Raw genomic sequence first — 20,534 nt, 5'->3', positions numbered from 1 at the left:
TTCTGCGTGACAAGCAGTTAGAATTAATTAAAGCTGGGCTGATTGGAAGGAGGTAAACTGCCTGTCAAGTTGGCTACAAGTGTAATGGCGTCTGGAGCGCGAGGCCCGGTGTTTGATTGTGGTTGTAGTTCTGAAACCCATTAAATCTCTATTTACATCAGGTTTCCACGATTGTATAAAGTTCATTCGCGTTAAGGCAGTCATTTTTAAGCTCTTGCTTCGAAGTGTAAACACTTTACTGTGGTGAGTATGTTAAAAAGCCTTGGTAGTCAATATTTTTGTTAGCCCTGAGGTTAGTTATGCCGTGTTTGTAAAATTTTCCCTCATTTGGACATAAGTCTTAGCATTTTAGCTCGATTCAATTCCTATTGTTTCACAAAATGTATGTCAGTTTTTTTTTTTCTTTAAGAGTTCTCGCTCAGTTAGTATTTTTATTCTCCATGTCACTTTTTAGGTGGTGAAGCGGAAGTCACGATGAGCTTCAATCCAGGTAGAGCAGTAGACTTGGATTACATTTTCCTATGCCAGAACTCCTGCTTTTTGGTTAGATATTAACATATTCCTTTCTGGCATCAATCTAGGGAATATCGGTATTCAGTTTGGCGGTGGTGGCGATGCACCTAAGCAAGGTATGCTCATTTTGAACTTGACTAATTTTATCTTAAGCAAAGGACTAATAGAACACTAATTGAATCCTTTCTTTCGCAGGCCTTCCGTCTTTCGCTGCACCAAAGCCTACTTTTGGTGCTGCTCCTGGCGCAACAGGTTTTGGTTCGGCTCCCACTGGCTTCAGCTTTGGTGCCACCCCTACTTCAGGGTTCGGCAGCGCTCCAGCCTCAGGATTTGGAGCTGCCCCTGCGTCAGGATTTGGTGCTGCCCCCGCTTCAGGATTTGGTGCTGCCCCTACTTCAGGATTTGGTCTGTCTGCTCCAACAAGCGCCCCTTCCACGGGTTTCTCCTTTGGTGGCACGCCAAGTAGTGCCCCAGCTCCTACCTTCGGCGCAGCAACAGGCACAGCAGCCCCCACCTTTGGTGCCCCTACCAGCGCTTCAACCTTTGGGGCTCCTGCAAGTGCTGCTGGCACAGCCCCTACTTTCGGAGCGGTTGCAGGCACTGCTGGAGCTGCCCCAACTTTTGGCTCTGTCGGTAGTGCTCCTGGCGCTGCTCCCTCATTTGGCGGAGCCGCAGCCCCTGCAAGCATCGCTCCAAGTTTTGGGGCGACAGCTGCCGCTCCAGGAGCTGCCCCAAGTTTTGGAGCTGTAGCAAGTAGTGCAGCGGCAGCTCCAAGTTTTGGAGCTCCAGCATCTTCTCAAGCCACGTCTTTCGGCTTGGGGTCCACATCCACACCTTCATTGGGCCTGTCGTTGGGCTCCGTTTCCACGTCAACGACTGCCACAGCAGCTGCACCTGGCACTGGTACTGGCTTCTCCTTCAGCTCGGCAGCCCCAGCTGCGACTCCCGCTGCCTCCACTGGACTGTCCCTGGGTGGGGCACCGACCGCCAGTGCAGCAGCGACCACCTCCGCTCCAGCCGCTGGAGGATTCTCCATCACTGCTCCATCTTCAGCAGCCCCTGCATCTGGAACTGGCTTCAATTTCGGTGGCGTGGCCGCTACTCCAGCATCAACAGGACTTTCCCTGGGAACATCAGCAACCAGCGCAGTATCAACTGGATTTTCATTGACCACGTCTTTGACTAGTTCCGCCCTGCCAGCTGCTTCTACCACAGGTGCAGCTCCTCAAACCACATCTTCATCAGTTTCATTTAGTTTCCCAGCTTCAACAACAGCAACCACATCTGCCCCTCAACTTTCATTGTATGTACTGTGAAGCCAAATTTCACTTAATGTAGTCGAAACCTGCATATTTATGTTTTCATTATTTTGCTTTGAATTTTAATGTTTTAGCAACTTGGGAGCTTCAGCTGCAAGTGCAGCTACATCAGGAACAACAACAACCACCACCACCTCAGACTCCACTCCAAGTGGTCCTGTGACCTCTTTGAATTTTGTCCAGTTAGAGGAGACAATTAACAAATGGACTATGGACCTTGAGGAACAAGAAAAGTTATTCATGTTGCAAGCTACTCAGGTCAATGCTTGGGACCGCACACTGACTTCAAATGGTGAAAAGGTCTGTACTTCTCCATTTAATAAAGTTTCTCAGTGTCTCATGTCATGTATTATTAATCTTTCTTTTTTTTTTCCCAATTCAGATTGAGGGCCTTAACCGAGCAGTGGAATCGGTTAAAATGGAGCAACAGCGACTAGATAATGAACTGGAATTTATATGCTCACAGCAAAGAGAATTAGAAGATTGCCTTGTCCCTCTGGAAAAGGAATTGGCAGGAAACGCCGTCACCGACCCGGAACGCGAGCACACGTAAGTTTCATTTCCTAATATCATTATCTGCTTTTTGACTGAGAAAAAAAATCAACATAAAAAACCTCTTGTGCTGCTTTTCCATTCATAGATATGAGCTGGCTTCAAACATGGATACCCAACTGAAACAGATGTCAGAGGACCTCAAAGAAATTATAGAAAATTTGAATGAAAGGAACAGAGCTCAGGACTCATCAGACCCGGTAAGTATACTGCTCTGCTCTGCAAAACAGTATCACAGTTGAAAAGTGCCGAAGCGTGTTCATGTGGCTATGTTTTCTTCTTATGTTGCAGCTGGTTCAGATTGGTCGCATATTAAATTCTCATATGGATTCTCTGCAATGGATTGAACACAACACTCATGCCATCCAAAACCATCTTGACCAGGTCTCTAAGCTTCATGAGTCTCATCGTAGGGATAATGAAAGGTCATTTCACCTTACTTATGACTAATTCTTATTACTCCTTCAATTTGGTTACCTGAGTAGGTATGAGATGAAACCTACAGTCAGATGCTTCAAGAGCAAAATTTTGTATTAGGTATTGAATCAATTAAATATTTTTTTATAGCTGTATCTCTTTTATTACAATATCCAAAATATATGTACACCCTTACAAGCTTCCACTATCACATCTTTCTGGTGGTATAAATTCCCAATATGTACACAAAAGTTTTATCATCATGTTTTTAGACAATTGTAACAAGTATTTGCATTTTGTAGAAGAAATTACCTATGATAGTTAGATTAAAAAGACTTTAACAATAACATTGATACCTCAGCAGAAACTGAAAACTACAGAGTGAATAGGTCGCTAGAGTATTTGAATTGTATTTATTTATTTACGGTACCAGGATTGAAGTGTTGTCATGCGCTTCACCTTGCGCTGCAACTGGAGCACACCGTACATCAAGGCCTCTGCTGTGGGTGGGCAGCCTGGCAATGTGGACAATGGATTGTGTCAATGAACAATGCAAACTCAACACATTAAAATAGTTTCAGGTTAATTACCAGGTACATAGATGTCCACTGGGATAATACGATCACACCCTCGGACAACAGAATAGGAGTAATGGTAATATCCACCACCATTAGCACAGCTGCCCATAGAAATGACCCAACGGGGCTCTGGCATCTAAAAATGGCAACAGAAGATCAAATAATGATCATACATAAGAGAAACTAAACAATAATTTCTCAAAGAATTGTTAACAAGAGTGGTCATACCTGATCGTACACTCTCCTCAAAGCTGGAGCCATTTTATTAGTAAGGGTGCCAGCAACAATAATCACGTCAGCTTGTCGAGGAGATGCTCGGAATACAACACCATATCGATCCATGTCATATCGGGGAGCAGCAATGTGCATCATTTCAACCGCACAGCAAGCCAAACCAAATGTAAGTGGCCAGATGGAGCTCTGAAGAGAAAAACCATTTAAAGACAATGAAGGGCAAGGCATTCTCAAAACAATCAAAAGTCTTCAGCTTACCTTTCGGCCCCAGTTCAAAAGATCATCCAGGCGGGCCACAGCATATTCTCCCCATGTAGACTGATTTGTACCGAAGGGAGAGTATGGCTTCCTCTTTACAACAGCTATAATGCAAAGAGGATCGAATTCAGTATTATATGAAATCCAAAGTGCAGGAAAGCAAAATGACAACAGCACAATAATAGAGTGCAAACAGGTACCCACCTCCACCTTCAGCCTGTACAGCTGAAGAAGCCTGGACATGCTGGGGCAGAACACCCATCGCACCATTCTGGAGAAGAGCTTGGGCTTTTGAAGCTCCAAGCAACTGCGGAGCAGCTTTGGCTGAAATATAAGAAAATGCGTCAAAACAAAGTTAGTGTTAGGAAAGATGGCAAGTCGCCAACAATCTTAACTGTACAATTGCAATAGATTACACCACAAGAGATTCAAAATTACAACCAAAATGTATGAAGTTTGCATGTATAATTATTAAAGGAATACGAAACCGATTGACTGGGAACAGACTAACAAAATAAAGTTGCCCTTGGGTCAAAACACCTTTCAAAAGTGGAGTGAGGTTAAGGTATTTAAAAACACTAAGTCTGACACATTTTGATTGAAATATCTCAGGCATAAGAAAAAATGGTATTTAATTCAGTAAAAATAATAGAAAATGTATAACAGAGGGGAGAGCGGGGAAAAGACGACGCAGATCAAAACAGAGGGCATAACCTATCGTCAGCACAAGTCCTCCGAAACGCATTTAAGACATGACATCCATTTTTTCTCTCACCTTGTGTGGCGAGCGTGCGAAGCATTTTCGGACCGCGACCGTCGAGTCGCTTTCAGACGTCGGCGAGCGAAGGTTTCACGAAGACGGAAAGAAATTTGCGAGGCAGCGCAAAAAGTCTGCCTACGGCGTCTGCTTCTGCTTCTGCGCTCCACGACAAATCAGCTGCTGCTTCTCATACTAGTGCAAGACGTCGCCGCTAGAGGCCGCCACCCGCCCCCGCGGACGAGGGAAGTTTGAAGCGGTTTGAAGAGAAAAGCGGCAGCGACAGGGAAACGGGGAATGCCGCGTTGTGCCAATGGCAAGCGGCTCTCCCATTGGCCAAGACAGAAAACTAGTCGCAACTAGAGTCCTAGTCGCAACCAGTGGCGCAGCGGGCGCAGCGCCGCAAAGAAGGCAACCTGCAGTTGTGGTCTAGCCTTTCAAGTCAAGTCAAGTCAAGTCAGGCTTCCAATGATTGACAGATCGCCGCTTTTGTTTCGGCAAATTCCTAAGGATGCCAGTGCGTTTTGTAGTGCATCTCAACTCGGCTCCGATGCACACAATGCACTTGCCTCCTTCACGCCGCGCGGCCTGCACTGACAGTGCAGTGACGCTCGGGTGGCGAGTCACTCGAGTCACTCGCGGGCCAGCTTGCCATTCGAGACGCCTCATCGCGAAGAGCGGCGCTCGCGCCTCGTCTCACTCGCTCTCGAAGCCACAGTGGTGCGAGAGAGCGAGAGAGAGAGAGACAGAGAGAGAGAGAGAGAGAGAGAGAGAGAGAGAGAGAGAGAGAGAGAGAGAGAGAGAGAGAGAGAACGTTGCGGCCGCTAGATAGCAAGCACGCGTCTGCCGGTATTCCCTGCCGGCTGATTCCGAGCACTGATCTCATCGTTCTGTCTCTGTCGCACTCGAGGGCGTCCGTTGGGGCGTGCGAGAGAGAGAGAGAGAGAGAGAGAGAGAGAGAGAGAGAGGCCCGGCGCCATGTGCACGCCGCACGCGCGCTACACGCGCGGGGCGCGGACGCGGGGGCTGCAAGCGGTGCTGGCGCAGCGGTGCGGCGGTGCAAAAGAAGAAGAACCCGATCCGCGGTGAATGCGTTTTATCGGACAGGACTGCAGCGGTGCGCGGTGCAGGCCGACTAAGGCCGACCAGGCGGGTGGGCGCGAGCCGCGGTGCCGCGGTGTAGCGGGGAGGCGGCAGTTGCCAAGTAGGCGAGCTTGAGCGAGCTTGGGCAAGCTTGGGCTGTCAGCCGTTGGTCACTTGGCCGCAGTCTCCTCGCAAGGTGCGGTGCAGCGCGGTGCAGTTCCAGCAGAGACCCACGCAGCGCGCGCAGCCTCCAGCGCCTCCAGCACAGGCGTAAGTACAGTCAACTTCAAAGAGAGGAGTGCGCACAGTGGGCCAGGGCCAGAGGACCAGCGCCGGCGGCCAAACCTCTAGACGCGTTTTGAGCTCCAGAGCCGCTAAGGGACTTGAACCGAACGTGTGACCCCACCAATAGATTGCTCTCCGAACGAGGAATCCACTGGTGGCGTCACACGTTCTGTTCGAGTCCTGTTTAGCGACTCTGGAGCTCAAAACGCGTCTAGAATTTTGGTCGCCTACACCGGTCTTCTGGCTGTGCGGCATCGAGCTTCGAACTTGGAACTTTCCAACTCTCAAGCCAGCCCGCCAACCTGCAGTGTAGAGGCTTGCTCGGCGCAACAATGCTCTGCCAAGGCAGACGGAACTAGGCTCTCTATCGCACCTCTACGGGACAACCCTAGAGAGCGAGAAAGACAGAGCGAACGACGCTGCAGAGCGGAATCAGTCGACAGGGAAGGCCCAGCCAGGCCCAGCCCCCAGCCGAGCGGATTCCCGCCCAAGAGTCGCCGCTTCGTCGCTCTGTCTCTCTCGCACCTACACTGGCCGTCCGGTGAGTGTGAGCCTTCGGCCTGAATTTCTATTTGTTTACATTTTTCATTGGAGCACGGACATACCATGGCCCTTGCGTCGTGCGTGTAGTGACCATGACCCTTACGTCGTGCATGTAGTGAGTGTTCCCGCGCGCGCGACTCCCCGGCGCGGGAGGTTATCTGATCGAGAATACAGGAGACACCGTGGGGAATACTATCCCCGGACTGTTAGTACAGTAGTCGTTTCCGTTTTCGGCCTTCAGGTGTGCCGCAGAGAAGCCGGGACAGTGAGGATGCCGGTCTCCAGGGTGGGCGACGGCGGCCCCGCGGCCGCGGTGCCGTTCCAGGACCTCATCAAGAAGAAGCGCGACGGCGAGAAGCTCACCGACGCCGACATGAAGGCCGTCGTCGAGAAGGTGGTCAACAAGCAGGCCGAGGACGCGCAGATCGGTACGCACAGTGGGTCAGAAGACCAGCGGAGGCGGCCAAAACTCTAGACGCGTTTTGAGCTCCAGAGTCGCTAAATGGGACTCGAACCGAACGTGTGACCCCACCAATGGGTTGCCCTCCGAACGAGGAATCCATTGGTGGGGTCACACGATCGGTTCGAGTTCCATTTAGCGACTCTGGAGCTCAAAACGCGTTTAGAATTTTGACCGCCTTCACCGGTCTTCTGGCCCACTGTGGTACGCCAGTTACGCCGCGACTAACCCACTTCGCCTTTGCCGCCGAAACCTGTGGAATTCCCTGCTTCTTCTGTCCGCAGGGGCCATGCTCATGGCCATGTTCCTGAAGGGCCTGGACGCCGAGGAGACGGCCAGCCTCACGCGCTACATGGTGGACACAGGTAAGTCGCATAGAGTCCCTCTAGGACTCTGAGGTAAGCCTCTCGAGTCGGAAAACACTCGACGGCAAGCCGCGCTGATAAAGCATGTCCGACCAGTGCGGCCTTCGCCCACACTGGCCTTCAATTCGTCGTTTATCTTCGGCCGAGACCCTGCAGGCTTCGTCGCTGTATCTCTCTCGCACCACTACGGACCGCCCCGGGAGTGCGCGAGAGACAGAGTGCTGGACGGAGCGCGACGACGAAAGGATGAAGTTGGAGGCAGATGCATTGAGGGAATTGTCGGAAGGGGGGGGAGGGGTCAGGGGAGGGGAGGGGAGGGGGAGGGGAGGGGGAGGGGGAGGGGAGGGGAGGGGGAGGGGGAGGGGTCAGGGGTCGGTGTCCCACCGGGCGACGGTGCACTACTCTACTCGTGCGTGATCGAGATTGCTCCCTGGACTGTTTGTTTACACACGCTGCCTTATCTGTCGGGGTTTGGGGTTCTGGGGGCGCTCTTGTAACGGTTTGGGTCGGGGTGCACCGTTAACTGGCGGCCGACACCTGTCTGGGGCGTTCCACCAGCCACAGACTGATAAGGAGATGCAATTTCCGGTTAGGTGTCGAATCTATTCAAACAAATATCTTTCTTTTACATTTATTTTTTGAAACTTTTTATAGAACTTTTGTGGATTTTCGTATGCCGCAATGTTTACTTAATTTTATTTTTTTGTTCAATAAAGTCGCGTTGAACTTGATTTCGGTGCACGGTACGCGAGGGAAGTCCCTAAAGGCCCCGAACGTTGAACGCAAAGTGGCGGTGCACTGTGTGCAGGTGACAAGATGGACTGGTGCGCCGCCTCGCCCGAGTGGACGGAGCTCCTCGTGGACAAGCACTCGACGGGCGGGGTGGGCGACAAGGTGTCGCTGCCGCTGGCCCCCGCCCTCGCCGCCTGCGGTTTCAAGGTGCCGATGATGTCGGGCAGGGGGCTGGACTTCACCGGAGGGACCCTGGACAAGTTGGAGAGCATCAGAGGTACAGTACAACAACGCCTAATTTCTTGAATTTTTATCTTTAGAAGTATTGGTGTCACTGTGACGTTTGTTCTAGGCTTCACCGTGCAGCAGCCCGTGGAGGCCATGCGCCGCGCCCTGGAGGACCCTGGCTGCTTCATCGTGGGCCCCACCGCCAAGCTGGCCCCCGCCGACGGGGAGCTCTACAAGAGGCGCGACGTCACCGGGACGGTGGATAACATCCCGCTCATAACGTGTAAGGGGCGGGCTGTGGGCCAGAAGACCGGTGGAGGCGGCCGAAACTCCAGACGCGTTTTGTGCTCCAGAGCCGCTAAACAGGACGCGAACCGAACGTGTGACCCCACCAATGGATTGCTCTCCGAACGAGCAATCCATTGGTGGGGTCACACGTTCGGTGCGAGTCCCATTTAGCGACTCTGGAGCTCAAAACGCGTCTAGAGTTCTGGCCGCCTCCACCGGTCTTCTGGCCCACTGAGCGTGGCGTGCCTGGCATTCCCTGAAGGTAACGCCGCCTCGTGTCGTCCGCAGCGTCGATCGTGTCCAAGAAGGTGGCGGAGGGGACGCGCGCCCTGGTCATGGACATCAAGGTGGGGCGCGCCGCGCTCTTCAAGACGGTGGAGAGCGCCTCCGACCTGGCCAGGTCCATCGTGAGTGTCCGTCCCGTTGTGGGCGTGCGGTGGTCGTGCCTGGGTCTGGTTCTGCACGTTGCCGCAACGCGTTGCCTGCTTGCAGATCGCCGTGGCCAAGCTGCTGGGCGTGCCGACGCGCGCCGTGCTCACGCGCATGGACGTGCCGATCGGGCGCGCCGTCGGCAACGCCCTGGAGGTGGCGGAGTCCATCCGCTGCCTGCGCGGCCAGGGCCCGCAGGACCTCGAGGACCTGGTGTGCGCGCTGGGCGGCGAGCTGCTGGAGATGCGCGGCGCGGCGGCCACGGCGGCCGAGTGCCGCGAGCGCGTGCGGGCGTCGCTGCGGGACGGCTCGGCGCTGGAGGCGTTCCGCCGCATGCTGGTCCGGCAGGGCGTGAGCGAGGCCGACGCCCGCCGCGTGTGCGGGGCCGACGACGCCGACCTGTGGGCCGTGCTGCCGCGCGCGCCACACACCACGCCCGTGCGCGCCGCCGAGGCCGGCTTCGTCGCGGACATCGAGGGACTCCCCGTGGCCAGGGCCTGCCAGCGGCTGGGGGCGGGCCGCGCCCGCGCGGACGACGTCCTGGACCTCAGCGTCGGCGTCGTCCTGGACGACGCGCTGCACGTCGGCGCCGAGGTGCGCGCCGGCGACGTCCTCATGGTGGTTCACCACCGCCAGGACGCCGTCCCCGCCGACATCCTCGCCATGCTGCAGGGCGCAGTGCGCCTCCAAGGCGAGCCGCCCGTGGAGCAGCCGCGCGGCAGAGTCATCACCACCTTGTCCTGAGGCTATTTCGATACCCGCCAACGGCGACCTCACTCTGCGGTTGGCACCTCGGCCAGAACACACCTTTCATTTGCCATGGCTGGCAAGTTGGAGCAAAGAACCAAGTCGGACGTCTGGGGTCTGGGAAGGTGCACTTGAATGAAGTCAATTGATTTTTTTAAACTTATAATTATTATCACAAAGTTGAACAGGTACATACAAAAAGTCACAACAAACAACAATGCCACACAAAGTGCTAGATTATCTTAGTCTAGTTTAATCTAGTAAAATTATAAGATTTTGCTTTAGAGTCATTATTATTAAAAAATTGTGACACCTAAAAGTTACTGACACTGTGAAGTGAAAGGTATTGCCTCCCAGATTAGGGATTTGTGAGGGACGTGCTAATCTCATGATCGTAGAACAGCTGTGCATCCAACATACCATCAAGTGATTTGTGAGACTCTTCCTCAAAGTCCTTGTGAAGTTCTGTGAAAAGCAAAAAACAAAGGAAAGAAGTGAGATACCTGGAGTTAGATTTTTTTATTTTTCTAGACTTTTTTTTAAAATGAATGTACTTACGAAATTCACTTTCACTACCAGAGGATTCCTCATCTATGTACTTCTGTAACTTCTGGTTTCTGAGCTCCACGTCAGGAGCCCCTTCGTCATCAGATATTGTTGAGGAAAATGTATTACAGGACTGATCATATTCCACCTCATATTCATTCTAGTGAAGAAATAAAATAAAATAGTAAACTTCTTAATAAAATAAAACATAGTTTTATCTTATAATTGACATCCTTTGATACATACCTTCAGTGGTGCAGTTGCCTCTGACGCATTGATGAATTTCTTTGCTTCTTTAATTGCTAGTTTTAAATTTTTCCACTCCTCTGTTTGTAAGTAGGGAGCAAACAACACCCGAGAAAGAATGCGCGGAATCCATATGTAGGGTCCCAGAATTTCTTTGAGGAGTCTGTGAGGTTCTTTTTCTAGATGGTAAAACTCCTTTGTTCGAGTAAAATCATAGAACTCATGTACATCGCAGTATGGCAATAGTATCCTGATGAATCTGAAACACAGAAACATACAATAAAGAAATTTGAGACAAACACAGCTCAGGGAGCAGCATAACATTTGGCTCAGAAACAACATTACTTTTTTTGAGTGTGAATTATATCTCTCAAAAAACTTTTTACACAGCCTCTTGTGTACACAGGGTAGGACGTAGAAGCTGTCATAAAATCAATTTCGTTCTTTGGTTTGGGATTTGAGACAATCAACACTAAGTCAGCATTGCTCAAGTTTTCACTGTACCAATCTGTAGAGTTCTGAAAATTATATAATAAGTTTACTTACATTTTCTTTAAACATTTGTTTCAGTCAAAGAAAAATATGATTTAATATTTGGTAAAAGAAAGTCTAATTTACCTGATCTCCGATATCTGTTTCACCATATAGCACTGGCACACGCAAACTGCGCAGAAATTCCACAAGCTTTGTCACTACGGTTACGTGGCTTTTACATGATGGTTCAAACACAAGGATACAGTTTTGGAACCTCGTTGTTCTTGTACCTACACACAACAAGAAGTATATCAGCAAAGGAAATACATATGTAAGAAGTAATGATACATACAGGGACTTCAATGATGTTTTACTTACTGACATACAGCTTGATCAAATACCAGCACCAAAGCAGAAGCAGAATGATGATTAATATAATAAGAGCAACTAAGAGAACAATAGTGAAGTGAATATTTGAGACATCTGGAAATTGGTTTTAGACAGGGGTCATTATTATAACTTTATAATTATTTGTTTAATGATGAGCACTATTTTGCAAGTACTTACTGGTGCAGAATGTCTCTGAGACAGAAGCAGCACCACAGGTGCAATTGCCCTCTGAACAAATACAAGGCTCAACGGATATGAAATAACTGGTATTAACATCTGGCAGTGAGCAGATGCTTGTCTTTGGATCATCAACAAAGAATGAGTCTGGCTTTGTAACATTGTCATTCTTGTTGTGTAAATTGACCTTGTATTTTGATACATTGAATTTTTCTGGAGGTCTCGACCAATAAAAACTGACACAGGGAGAATCAGTTTGCTGTTCGCGGTAAACCAGAAGTTGAAAGTCACGAAACCCGGTTTCTTCTCGATCTGTATGACAAAATAAACGCCCTCTGAAATACATTGTTAACAAAGCACAAAAAGTAACAATAATAAATGGGTTAATAAACTGACCAGCTGTTCCATTTTGTGGTAGTCTGAAATAATATTTCTTGTATTCTGCACTTATTTTATTGCTGGCCTGATATTCAATGGTCATGGGGGCTTCAATTACATTATTTTCGTATTGGTGCGGAAGCCAGCGACAGTCGTACAGAAAATCTGCTTTTTCCATCAGTTTAGGATCTGAAGTGGAAAAGTTGAACTTGATACAGGATGTAATGTTGCTGTCCACAACGCTCAGCTTTACCATTACGTCTGTAAGGTAAGAATTATTTAAGGCGAGATGAAGAAAAAAATCACCTAGAGAGAACAGAAATTAATAAGCTGTTACCTGTACAATTTATTTTTGAAAATGATATAGTTGGATTTGGGTATGATCTATGGTTGTGAAGGTATTGAAATACCCCAAGTTTTACTTCAACCAAATTTTGTGAATTCTTAGGAACGACCTTCCCATCCAAAGTTTCATTAAGCCGAAGATTTTCACAATCTGTAATAAAATATTAAAAACATGCTGTTTATTTTAACTTGTTTTCAGAAGAAACCTTAAACTCATTCATTCATTCTTGCCTATGTTCCGAAAAGTGCCATCATTTTGTTTGTCCCAACCCCATCGTTGAATGATGCAGGATCCTCCAGGGAGCTGTAATGAGAAAACAAAAGAGCTAAAGCAGGAAAATTACAATGAGGTGAAAAATGGAGATAAGTATTGTCACGAGGTAAGACGTTCTCTGTGATTTCTGCGAGTGAAATATGAACTCATGAGACAGACTACGCACTTATTGACGACAGAAAACAGTTTATGTTCAGTATTCATACGGAACAAATCACAGACCGAACAACGGCTTCTTGTTCACAGCAGAGAAGTATTTCAATACTTTGTTTGCCAACAACCCATTCGAGATAGGCCTAAAACCCACCACCTACCACATTCTCTGGACTGGGGAATTTGGTCTCGCTGCAGTCCGGGAACTTTGGCCTCGATACTCCATCCGACACGTTGACGCCATAAGCGACCAACAAAAGCAAAAGCATCACAAACTGTCTCATGGCGTCGAAGTTTTGCTACTGACAGTCTTCTCCCATCCAAACAAACATCACAAAACGTCGTCTGTCGTCTGCTGTCCGCCTGTCTTCGGTCCGCCTGTCCGCCGACCGTCGGCTGGAACCGGAGTATGAGAAATTCACAAATGGCGGCAAGTTCGAAGAACGAGCGGGGTTGCGCGGAGGGGTGCCGCGTGCCGGCCAGGGAAGGCGACGACCCCAGACCCCTGGCAGACCCCGGCCGGAAACAGGAAGTGAAGTGGATCCGCTCCAGTTTTGCTGTGGCTGCCACAAAAGGACAGGAACACAGGAAAGCACGAGCCGACGACGTTTCCTGATCGTGTTGAGGGCATCTGACATCCGACCGAAATGAAAACGAATCCGGAAGGCGGGAACATTGAACAAGGGAAGACCTGCGGCTATACCCGCCTTCAACCGCTGATCCAATATTGGTGGGGTCACACGTTCGGTTCCAGCCCCATTTAGCGACTCTGGAGCTCAAAACGCGTCTAGAATTTCGGCCGCCTCCACCGGTCTTCTGGCCCACTGTGCGAAGGTGCTTCATCGTGCGACGTCTGCGTCCCTTCGGCTGTGGCGAGATTTAAGGAGCGTTTTGCGGTGCACTAGCGTGCTGCGCGGTGCTGCGCGGTTATTGGCCGATGCCTCCCCCGGTTGCTGCTCCTCTTTCTCGCGCCGCGGGGAAGCCCCCCTCCCCTCCCCCTCTCTCGGCCCGTCCTGCTTGTTCATATTCGGAATGCTCTGTCAGTTCGGGCCGGGCCCTTCAGGGCTGCCTTCAGGCCCCCCAAACCAGCCAGTCCTGAGGGTGCTCCTCGACTCTGTCCGCGAGCCGCAAGCCGCGACTGTCGCGAGGCGAGTCCGCAGCCGGCGGCCCCTTCTCTCTCTCTCTCTCTCTCTCTCTCTCTCTCTCTCTCTCTCTCTCTCTCTCTCTCTCTCTCTCGCACTCATGGCGCGTCCCGAGGCTCCCGAGTAGGTGCGAGAGAGACGGACGCGGCCCATGCCCGACGGCGACCGGGACGCGTGCCTGGCGCGCGACGTGATCGACAGCTTCCTCCAAGTCGGCCCGTCCAAGGCACTGGGGGCGGCGGGGGCGGCGGGGGCGGCACCAAGTGCCTCGCCACTGCAAGCCCTGCAGGCGGGGGGCGACTCCCGACGATCGTCTGTCGGTAAGTTCTGCGCGCCAACAGCGCCTGCGAAGGAGCGACCTCCTCGGGGGCGTGCACTTTTACATGCAGGTTTCTTTTCTTTTTGTCTTGGGAAAACTATCAGCGGAGTCAGCCGGCACGTGCTCTGGCTGCTGCTCTTGCTGAGTTCACCCTGTGCCTTGCGCCCGCCCGCAGCCGCAGCCTTGAGCACGTGCACTCTCTCTCTCCCTCTCTCTCTCTCTCTCTCTCTCTCTCTCTCTCTCTCTCTCTCTCTCTCACTTTCACTCGCTTTGGCGCTCCGTAGCCGAACAGCCTTCATCTCATCCCACTCCCTACAGCTTGCGCCTTGCGCCGTTCGCGTGTCGCTAACCACCGTCAAGTTTCAATGAAGCCCCTCGTTGAAGCATAATTCGGCCATGATGGGGAGAGAGAGAGAGAGAGAGAGAGAGAGAGAGAGAGGTGGGAGACCAGTGGAACAAGTGGAACTAGAAGGGCCTCGACCTCGAAGCAGCACGAGTCGTTCGAGTCGATATCTCGATATCAAGTAGTTTGCAGGCGGGCGGGCCGCGCAGGCCGCCCAGGCCGCACGCAGCAGGCTCATTGCCCGTCTCTCTCGCACCCCTACGAGCCACCCCTCGGCACCCCGACGGGACGTGAGTGCGAGAGAGACAGAGCCTGCGCGACGCGGTCCTTCTCTGTCGCGGCAACCGGAGCACAGTGGATTTGCCAGAAGACCGGTGGAGGCGGACTAAATCCCTGACGCGTTTTGAGCTCCAGAGTCGCTAAGTGGGACTCGAACCGAACGTGTGGCCCTACAATGGATTGCTCGTTCGCAGAGCGGTGCTCCGAACCAACGCTGCCACACAACCCTTTTGACGCAAGTGCATCGTCGGAGTGTTTGCCCTCTTCCATGTGGAGCGCGGAGGCGCAGCCCCGAAGGGAGAGCTATTTTCGGTAAAGAGAGGGCTGCTTTTACCAGGGGGCGGGTCCGCCCCGCCCCGCCCCGCCCCGTCGTTCCATCGTCGGCTGGGAACTTTGAAACTTTCGGAACGCAGTAACGCACCAGGCTGTTTTGAATTCCCTCGAGGCCCATGGCATGCACCCCCAGCCCTAAGCGCTATGCCCTGCCACTGCTCCCTTCACGCCACCACAGTGGACTGACTCCGGACGGGGCTCTCGTCGGGTTGTCTCTCTCGCACCCACACGGGACGCTCCATGAGTGCGAGAGAGAGAGAGAGACCCCCATCTCGGAATCAGCTGGCAGGGGGAGGAAGCGACCACCTTGTTAGCCCTTTCGCCCTCGCCCCGCCTGACTGGCTACGCGGCGCTGCGCGGGGCCGTCCGGAAAACACGGACCGGTTCTCCGGACGAGGAATCCATTGGTGGGGTCACACGTTCGGTTCGAGTCCCGTTTAGCGACTCTGGAGCTCTGCACGCGTCTAGAGTTTTGGCCGCCTCCGCCGGTCTTCTGGCAAATCCACTGCGCGCCCCTAAGGACGGCCACGTTGTTGTGCGAGCGACCCCCAACCACAACCCCCGCGCTTCCCCCTCCGGTACCGTGGCGGCGTCAGACCGATTCCGAGAGTCGTTTTCGTCGCTCTGACTCTCTCGCACCCACACGGAACGCCCCGTGGGTGCGAGCGAGGCAGAGCGACGAAAACGCCTCTCGGAATCAGCCTGCTGACAGGGATGCCAACTTGCGCTAGCGCAAAGCTTGCGGTGAATGCCACGATCCACGCAGTCCAGAGGCCCCCCTCTCCGGATCTCACCTCCCCGAGGCTTTCGCATCGAACCCCGCCAGGCCGCCATGCAAGCCGGAGCGGGCGGGGGGCACCTCGGGGCACTTCCACGAAATCTCGTCAGGCACACATTCGGGTTCGGCCCTGCCCTCTCGCCCTGCCTCGCCCTGCTTGCACGCTCTGCCGGCTCTGGCGCCGCGGTCTCAGGAGGGCCCGTCAAGGAGTGTTACCTGCCCCCTCCAGATCCCCCCCCCTCTTCGCGCCCCGCCCCCGCAGCCCAGCGCGAGGGCGCGTCGGTGGGTGTTGTGTTGTCAGTGCCTGGCGGCAGCCGCGCCGCACCGCCCCGCCAAACCATCCCCGGCAAACATTGGAGCGAAGCGCGAAGCGACCGCCCGGCCCATTTCTGGTGCGAGTTCGAGAATTCGCGACGGTGCCGACCATGACGGCGCTGCCGGGACGACCCTGCCGCCGCCAAGTCCGCCGTCGGCGTCCCCAGGCCCAGCCGCACGCCCGGCAAGCAGTGGCTCGTCAACCCCGGGACAGGCGCGGGGGTTGGCTGCAGTGGCTTGGCGTCGGCGGCGTGCTGAGGACTCAGGGCCTCCCCCGGCTCGTCTCCCGCGTGGCAACGCGTGGCAACGCCCCATCGGGGGCAGCGCGTCGCCGCGTGGGGCTGCGGGGCTGCGGGCCGCGGGGCTCGGCGTGGCGCGCAGTAGCGGCGCTCGGGGGATGGCCGACGCATGGCCGACGCCACCGTCCGGGACCTGCAGGCCGCCTTCTTCCCCGTGTGCGGCGTCCGGGGTAAGGAGCGGAGTCGTGACCAGCGACCATGGAGCGCACAGTGGGCCAGAAGGCCGGTGGAGGCGGCCAAAACTCTAGACGCGTTTTGAGCTCCAGAGTCGCTAAATGGGACTCGGACCGAACGTGTGACCCCATCAATGGATTGCTCTCCGAACGAGGAATCCATTGGTGGGGTCACACGTTCGGTTCGAGTCCCATTTAGCGACTCTGGAGCTCCAAATACGTCTAGAGTTTTGGCCGCCTCCACCGGTCTTCTGGCCCACTGTGGAGCGTGGCCAAAGGGCTGCCAACCTCAGCCTGCCTGCTGGACGGTTGGCAACCCTTTCCGCGCTGGTGCATCGTGGTGAGAATTTTCGCAACACTGGAATGGAGCGTCACTGGAGGGTTGACAGGCCTCATTTTTGGTGAAAGTTTGAGCTTGTTCGCGAGGGCCATGAAGTGGCGGCTTTTGGAACGGAAGCGCCTGTGACGCCAGTGTCGGTGGGCCACGCGCGCCCTCGGGCCTATCGCTGTGGCGTCCACCGTGCAGTGATACCAAGGACGAATCCTGGCTCTATGTATTTTCGTCTGTCTGTCTGCCTGTCCGTCCGTCCGCCCACCCGCCCGGCTGGCCTGATCAAACAGTTGCTTCGAATGTGCAAATGGGGACCATCGAGCACGTGGTCAATACCCCGGGGGCCCGTTTAGGCTGGCCTCTGCCTCTCTCTCTCGCTCCTGGCGGCCGAACGGGAGAGGGAGTGAGAGAGCGAAGCAACTCGCGCACGGCGTCAAGGGGCCGAGGGCCATGGCGACAGTGGCCCAGAAGACAGTGGAGGCGGCCAAAACTCTAGACGCGTTTTGAGCTCCAGCGTCGCTAAATGGGACTCGAACCGAACGTGTGACCCAACCAATGGATTCCTCGTTCGGAGAGCAATCCATTGGTGGGGTCACACGTTCGGTTCGAGTCCCATTTAGCGACTCTGGAGCTCAAAACGCGTCTTGAGTTTTGGCCGCCTCCACCGGGCCACACTGTGCGCGGGCGTTGTCCGGGACTGCCTGCTCTGCCCCTGTCGCGGACACTGGACACGCAGCGCGGCGCGGCGCGGCGATACACCCTGCTCGGCAGTTCTTTATCGCGGGGAGTATCGCCACCGAGGCCTGCCGAGGCACGCAGAGACTCCACGGCCGTCGCTACCCCTGTCACTGAGCCCCCTCCCCACCCAATCCACCCCGAGAGGAAGGGCGTTGCCTCAACACAGTAGAAAGAAGTGCTTTGGCGGCGTCCGTCGCCCAACGCGGGTAACCATTGTCCAAAACGTCGATGAGAAGTTGCAGGGTGTGTGGAATGCGCTGACTTCATCTTACAGCAACACGGGTGTCAGATCAGAGTTGCCATGTTAGCAGGAAACACACGCCTGTAAAACGAAACATCGAGGCTTTGGCCGCTGACTTAGAGCAGGCTGAGGTTTGCGACACTGGCGCCTTTCCGAAGGCTGTGCTTGTAAAACTGACAGAGCCTTCGAAAACGAGCGCAGATCTGACGGCGGTGTTAATGTAAAAAGTTGTCGAAAACGTCGAAGAGAAGTTTCCGGAATGGAGGCGGTGGGTGGAAAGGGCTGACTTTGGGCGGCCGTCGTCTGCAACGACGCTCTCCTGGCTTGTGGCGTTTGTGGTTCCGTTCTCGGCGTTCTCACGCACCTTGCGTGCTGCACTTTTCTCCCTCTCTCCGTGCCCCACTTCCCCGTGAAAGCGATGCGAACACGGAGCTCACTTTGTCCTGGGCGAGCCTACGCACAGTGGATTTGCCAGAAGACCGGTGGAGGCGGCCAAAACCCAAGACGCGTTTTGAGCTCCAGAGTCGCTAAATGGGACTCGAACCGAACGTGTGACCCCACCAATGGATTCCTCGTTCGGAGAACAATCCATTGTCCAGCCTAGCTCGTGAAAAACCTGGAAAAGGGTGCCTTCCAGAATGCAGGCCCCGCCCTTTCCCCAGCAGACAAGGACAACACATCGGTAGCGACCACCAGCAACAACACGGGCACGTGGCCTGGAAAGTAGGTCACGGGTACAGTCGGGTTCAAAACGAGCTGTCTGTCTATAAATCAATGCCTACGGAGTCTCGCTGCGCCTCCGCGCCTCCGCGTGCCCAGGCGGCCGGGCCTCGCGAGGCCCTGCCCGAAATAAACCCAAATGGATGGGTATCCTTGCCATCCTCGCCCGCGACCGTCTCTGTCTCGTCAGCGGGGTGCCAGACTGCCAGGCCTTGGCTGCTTTCTTGGCTGCCTTGGCCAGGCCGGCTACCACTGCACTGCCACACCCGCACAGACAGTGGAGGAGGCGCTCTGAACCTCGCCGTTCGTCATCGTGCGAATACCACCCCAGAAAGTACGGTTGATCCTAGTTTTAGGGTGTGGGCGCGAGGGGGCCGGCCTGCCAAGCCACGCCCTGGCCGGGTCTCGGGCCGCAGTCCCCGTCCCCGTCATGCGAGGCGCATGCCATTTATGGGCGAAGTTGGCCAAGATTCGCGTACGCCCAGACCAATACCCTGCACAGTGGGCCGGAAGACCGGTGGAGGTGCCCAAAACTCTAGACGCGTTTTGAGCTCCAGAGTCGCTAAACAGGACTCGAACCGAACGTGTGACCCCACTCCTCGTTCGGAGAGCAATCCATTGGTGGGCGTCACTTGTTCGGCTCGAGTCCCTCTTAGCTCAAAACGCGTCCGGGATCTTGACCGCCTCCACCGGTCTGGTGGCCCATCGTGCGGCCGCGTCTCTTGATTGTAACTCGCTCGTTTGCCCACGACGCGGAAGGGAGACAGAGACAGAGGCAGGTCGAAAACAAGACGCAACGGTATCGACCACGCGGGCGCGCCGGGCTTGGCAGGCTTGGCAGGGTGCGGTGTGTCTACGTGTATACACGGCAGCGTGTGGAATCCTTCCGTTTTATCAACATTTTCAGGAGCCCTCCCGGCAGGGGTCGTTCCACGTGAGCTCCCCGTGAGTGACAGCAGGCCGCTGCCTACACGCACAGACAGCGGCGCCCCCGTACGCCCCGCCACACAGTGGGCCAGAAGACCGGGGGAGGCGGCCAAAACTCCAGGCGCGTTTCGAGCTCCAGAGTCGCTAAACAGGGCTCGGACCGAACGTGTGACCCCACCAATGGATTGCTCTCTGAACGAGGAATCCATTGGTGGGGTCACACGTTCGGTTCGAGTCCCATTTAGCGACTCTGGAGCTCAAAACGCGTCTTGAGTTTTGGCCGCCTCCACCGGTCTTCTGGCCCACTGTGCGCCAGGCGCCCCGCCAGGTGCGAGAGAGACAGAGAAAGACAGCCGAGGCGGCCGAGGCCCCACGCCCTTTCCCATTAGGACGCCCGCCTCTCTCTTTCCTTCCCGGAGCCTTGGCGGAGCCTTGGCCAACAGTGCGTCTGTCTCTCTCGCTCTCATGGGGCGTCCCGTCCAGTCCCTTCGGCGCGAGAGAGACAGACAGCCTTGCTCAGGGCCGCTCCGCCGCGGGGCACATCACTCAGTGCTTCTTCCGCGTCAAAGCGGCGGCGCCGCGCGTGGTCGCCGAGGACGGTCTCCTAGGCCGCACTTTTGGTTTATTTCATCAAGTTGACTCTTTTCAATTTTCTTGGCGACAGTCCTGGTTTATTTCGCGACTTTACCTTCATGGGTGCTGGTTTGAGAAACGCATCCGAAAGTGAAGTCCCCACGGGGGAGATGACTCAGCGACTCGGAGATGCCTGCCAGTTGTCGGCTGTCAATGCGCGGACGCCCCCCAGTCTCCCCGATGCCATGGAGG

The 20,534-nt window shown here is 54.3% G+C and overlaps 4 protein-coding genes across 5 annotated transcripts; 2 read left to right on the top strand and 2 right to left on the bottom strand.

The window, feature by feature from the left end:
- The first annotated feature begins 58 nt into the window (after positions 1-58).
- LOC117648603 (nuclear pore glycoprotein p62) lies at positions 59-2,956 on the top strand. Its single transcript, XM_034391183.1, has 8 exons — positions 59-243; positions 455-490; positions 582-629; positions 709-1,816; positions 1,907-2,132; positions 2,215-2,381; positions 2,473-2,584; positions 2,676-2,956. The coding sequence occupies exons 2-8, from the start codon at positions 475-477 to the stop codon at positions 2,832-2,834; spliced, it is 1,836 nt and encodes a 611-aa protein (XP_034247074.1). The 5' UTR covers positions 59-243; positions 455-474; the 3' UTR covers positions 2,835-2,956.
- Positions 2,941-4,879, bottom strand: LOC117648607 (NADH-quinone oxidoreductase subunit B 2-like). Its single transcript, XM_034391192.1, has 6 exons — positions 4,647-4,879; positions 4,076-4,195; positions 3,872-3,975; positions 3,608-3,799; positions 3,392-3,515; positions 2,941-3,316 (listed from the first exon to the last, which is right to left on the bottom strand). The coding sequence occupies exons 1-6, from the start codon at positions 4,669-4,671 to the stop codon at positions 3,219-3,221; spliced, it is 663 nt and encodes a 220-aa protein (XP_034247083.1). The 5' UTR covers positions 4,672-4,879; the 3' UTR covers positions 2,941-3,218.
- Positions 4,880-5,740: 861 nt separating this feature from the next.
- LOC117648227 (thymidine phosphorylase-like) lies at positions 5,741-10,556 on the top strand. Of its 2 annotated transcripts, XM_034390608.1 has the most exons (8): positions 5,741-5,981; positions 6,433-6,537; positions 6,781-6,967; positions 7,284-7,364; positions 8,173-8,373; positions 8,449-8,607; positions 8,901-9,019; positions 9,105-10,556. In XM_034390608.1, the coding sequence occupies exons 3-8, from the start codon at positions 6,811-6,813 to the stop codon at positions 9,783-9,785; spliced, it is 1,398 nt and encodes a 465-aa protein (XP_034246499.1). In that variant the 5' UTR covers positions 5,741-5,981; positions 6,433-6,537; positions 6,781-6,810; the 3' UTR covers positions 9,786-10,556. The 2 variants fall into 2 exon arrangements, with proteins under 2 accessions (XP_034246499.1, XP_034246498.1); XM_034390607.1 differs by lacking the exon at positions 6,433-6,537 and having other exon boundaries at positions 5,742-5,981.
- Positions 9,934-13,145, bottom strand: LOC117648226. The gene is made up of 11 exons (XM_034390606.1): positions 12,933-13,145; positions 12,576-12,648; positions 12,337-12,495; positions 12,018-12,260; positions 11,622-11,933; positions 11,433-11,537; positions 11,199-11,344; positions 10,926-11,098; positions 10,581-10,839; positions 10,347-10,494; positions 9,934-10,253 (listed from the first exon to the last, which is right to left on the bottom strand). Exons 1-11 carry the CDS (start codon positions 13,053-13,055, stop codon positions 10,147-10,149), a joined length of 1,848 nt encoding a protein of 615 aa, XP_034246497.1. The 5' UTR covers positions 13,056-13,145; the 3' UTR covers positions 9,934-10,146.
- Between the last annotated feature and the right edge of the window lie 7,389 nt (positions 13,146-20,534).

The sequence above is a fragment of the Thrips palmi genome, unplaced genomic scaffold (genome assembly GCF_012932325.1).
Source record: "Thrips palmi isolate BJ-2018 unplaced genomic scaffold, TpBJ-2018v1 HiC_scaffold_3, whole genome shotgun sequence".
Classification (NCBI taxonomy): Eukaryota; Metazoa; Arthropoda; class Insecta; order Thysanoptera; family Thripidae; genus Thrips; species Thrips palmi.
This window is presented reverse-complemented; position numbering and strand designations above follow the sequence as displayed.

Excerpts from the sequence above, each read along its gene's own strand:
- LOC117648603 (XM_034391183.1), top strand. Across the intron at positions 1,817-1,906 it reads TCTGCCCCTCAACTTTCATT|CAACTTGGGAGCTTCAGCTG; the intron begins GTATGTACTGTG and ends TTAATGTTTTAG. Across the intron at positions 2,585-2,675 it reads CTCAGGACTCATCAGACCCG|CTGGTTCAGATTGGTCGCAT; the intron begins GTAAGTATACTG and ends CTTATGTTGCAG.
- LOC117648607 (XM_034391192.1), bottom strand. The coding sequence starts at position 4,671 with ATGCTTCGCACGCTCGCCACACAAG. Across the intron at positions 4,196-4,646 it reads TCGCACGCTCGCCACACAAG|CCAAAGCTGCTCCGCAGTTG; the intron begins GTGAGAGAAAAA and ends CTTATATTTCAG. Across the intron at positions 3,976-4,075 it reads TGTACAGGCTGAAGGTGGAG|CTGTTGTAAAGAGGAAGCCA; the intron begins GTGGGTACCTGT and ends TTTGCATTATAG.
- LOC117648227 (XM_034390608.1), top strand. The coding sequence starts at position 6,811 with ATGCCGGTCTCCAGGGTGGGCGACGGCGGCCCCGCGGCCGCGGTGCCG. Across the intron at positions 7,365-8,172 it reads GCGCTACATGGTGGACACAG|GTGACAAGATGGACTGGTGC; the intron begins GTAAGTCGCATA and ends CACTGTGTGCAG. Across the intron at positions 8,374-8,448 it reads CAAGTTGGAGAGCATCAGAG|GCTTCACCGTGCAGCAGCCC; the intron begins GTACAGTACAAC and ends CGTTTGTTCTAG.
- LOC117648226 (XM_034390606.1), bottom strand. The coding sequence starts at position 13,055 with ATGAGACAGTTTGTGATGCTTTTGCTTTTGTTGGTCGCTTATGGCGTC. Across the intron at positions 12,496-12,575 it reads TGGCACTTTTCGGAACATAG|ATTGTGAAAATCTTCGGCTT; the intron begins GCAAGAATGAAT and ends ATTTTATTACAG. Across the intron at positions 10,840-10,925 it reads ATAATTCACACTCAAAAAAA|ATTCATCAGGATACTATTGC; the intron begins GTAATGTTGTTT and ends TCTGTGTTTCAG.